General features: G+C 56.7%; 1 protein-coding gene across 1 annotated transcript in view; it reads left to right on the top strand.

Annotated features, from left to right (window-relative positions):
- The first annotated feature begins 675 nt into the window (after positions 1–675).
- Positions 676–1,719, top strand: part of PEBP1 (phosphatidylethanolamine binding protein 1) — a 6,269-nt gene continuing 5,225 nt past the window's right edge. The window contains exon 1 of the mRNA XM_003789931.3: positions 676–940. Coding sequence (XP_003789979.1) covers positions 806–940 — 135 coding nt within the window. The 5' untranslated portion in view covers positions 676–805. The remainder of the gene's footprint in view (positions 941–1,719) is intronic.

Below are 1,719 nucleotides of genomic sequence, written 5' to 3'. Positions count from 1 at the left end.
CTCACAGCAACCTCCAACTCCTGGGCTCAAGCGAGTCTCTTGCCTCAGTCTCCCAAGTAGCTGGGACTACAGGCGCCCGCCACAACGCCTGGCCATTTTTTTTGGTTGCAGCCATCATTGTTGTTTGGCGGGCCAGGGCTGGGGATTCGAACCCGCCACCTTAGGTGTAGGTGGCTGCTGCCTTAGCCGCTTGAGCCACAGGCGCCAAGCCGAAAAATTTATTTCTTAAAAAAAAAGAATTCTTCAGGAATCTTGTGAGACCAAAGTGGTGGGTGCAGGAATCAAATATATGTGTAAATATATTCGTCCGTGAAGAAAATGCTCAAAAGTTCCCACAGGCGCTCTCGGCAGGCAATTACCAATACAACACGAGAGCACGCGCGAAAACGCACGTTGAGAAATACAAGAGAAAAGCAAGGCCTTGCCGTTTCTTAATTTGGAAAGTGGAGCAAAGAATCATGCAAAAAGGTAAGAAAGAGAAAAAGCAATAAAGAACACCCCAAATGCCTGTCTTGATACAAGGGTCTTGCAGCCTGAACCACTGTTTGGCTGCGCAGCACAGCAGGTTGCATTGACCCGGGAGCGCTGGGCGCCCCGCGTTGTCGGGACGGACCAATCAGAGGGCGGAGGCCGCTCGGCAGGCAGGACGGCGGTTCGGGCGCATGCGCAAGCGCTCGCGTGGTCGTCTGCTTTCGCCTGCTGCGGCCAGTTTGTCGAACGCTAGTGGACGCCGGGGCTGCTGCCGCCGCTGCCCTCGCCTGGCATATCGCCACACTCCTGGCTGCACGCCCCACTCGGCCCCGCCATGCCGGTGGACATCAGCAAGTGGTCTGGGCCCTTGAGCCTGCAGGAAGTGGACGAACGACCTCAGCACTCAATGCAGGTCGCCTACTCTGGGGCAGTGGTGGACGAGCTGGGCAAAGTGCTGACACCCACTCAGGTACCTCGGGGTGTCGGGTGTGCAGCGGCCGGAGGCGGGGAGGCCTGTGCGGGCCGCCTGGGTGGGACCCAGCGGAGACGGAGCGGGTGTGTGTATGGGGGGAACGTTCCGGCAGCCCCGGAGGGCAGGGGTCCGGGCGTTCAAGCTGTAGGCCTGGGGGCTGCCCGGATCAGTGGGAACTCGGCCTGTGGCGTGGCGGTTTGGCCTGCTGGAGAAACTGACCCACTTTCTGGTACTTGAAGGCCCAGCCAGGGGCCTGTCTCGGACCCAGCCCGACCCCAGGAGCGGGGTTGGGGGGGCCGTACTTTCCTGCTTTCAGTAGGCTGTGGCCGCTCGCACCGCCCCCCCTCCCTCTTTTGGGGTCGAAGCATCTTAGGCCTCATTTTAGAGACCAAAAACCCCACCCGAGAGCCCATGACGCATTATGTAATTGGCGATGGTGGGCGATTTCTCCTCTTCAGGGACAAGATCGTGCTAAGGTGAGTGCGTTGTGCAGCTGGAAGGCCTGAGGGCAACGGTTTGGCTTCGGCTGCTGAAAGTGGAGAAACTGGATTTCCTGACCCCACTTCGAGTTGTTTTGTTAGTTATGAAGCTCTGGTTAGCGGTGTGAATAAACTGCCCTGATCTTTCATTGTTTTGGCTATCCAGAGTTTGTTGTTTTCGTATTTAAATATGAAGTGCCATCAGAGTGGTGGCTGACACAGTTTCCCAGACTCCCTGCCCACCTCTCAGCACCTTGACTTTCTCATTATATGAGCATTTTTTTTTTTTTTTTTTTT

This window comes from Otolemur garnettii, unplaced genomic scaffold (genome assembly GCF_000181295.1).
Source record: "Otolemur garnettii isolate 467f Iridium unplaced genomic scaffold, OtoGar3 scaffold00038, whole genome shotgun sequence".
Classification (NCBI taxonomy): Eukaryota; Metazoa; Chordata; class Mammalia; order Primates; family Galagidae; genus Otolemur; species Otolemur garnettii.
The sequence above is the reverse complement of the archived record's forward strand: the minus strand, read 5'-3'. Positions and strand labels throughout refer to the sequence as shown.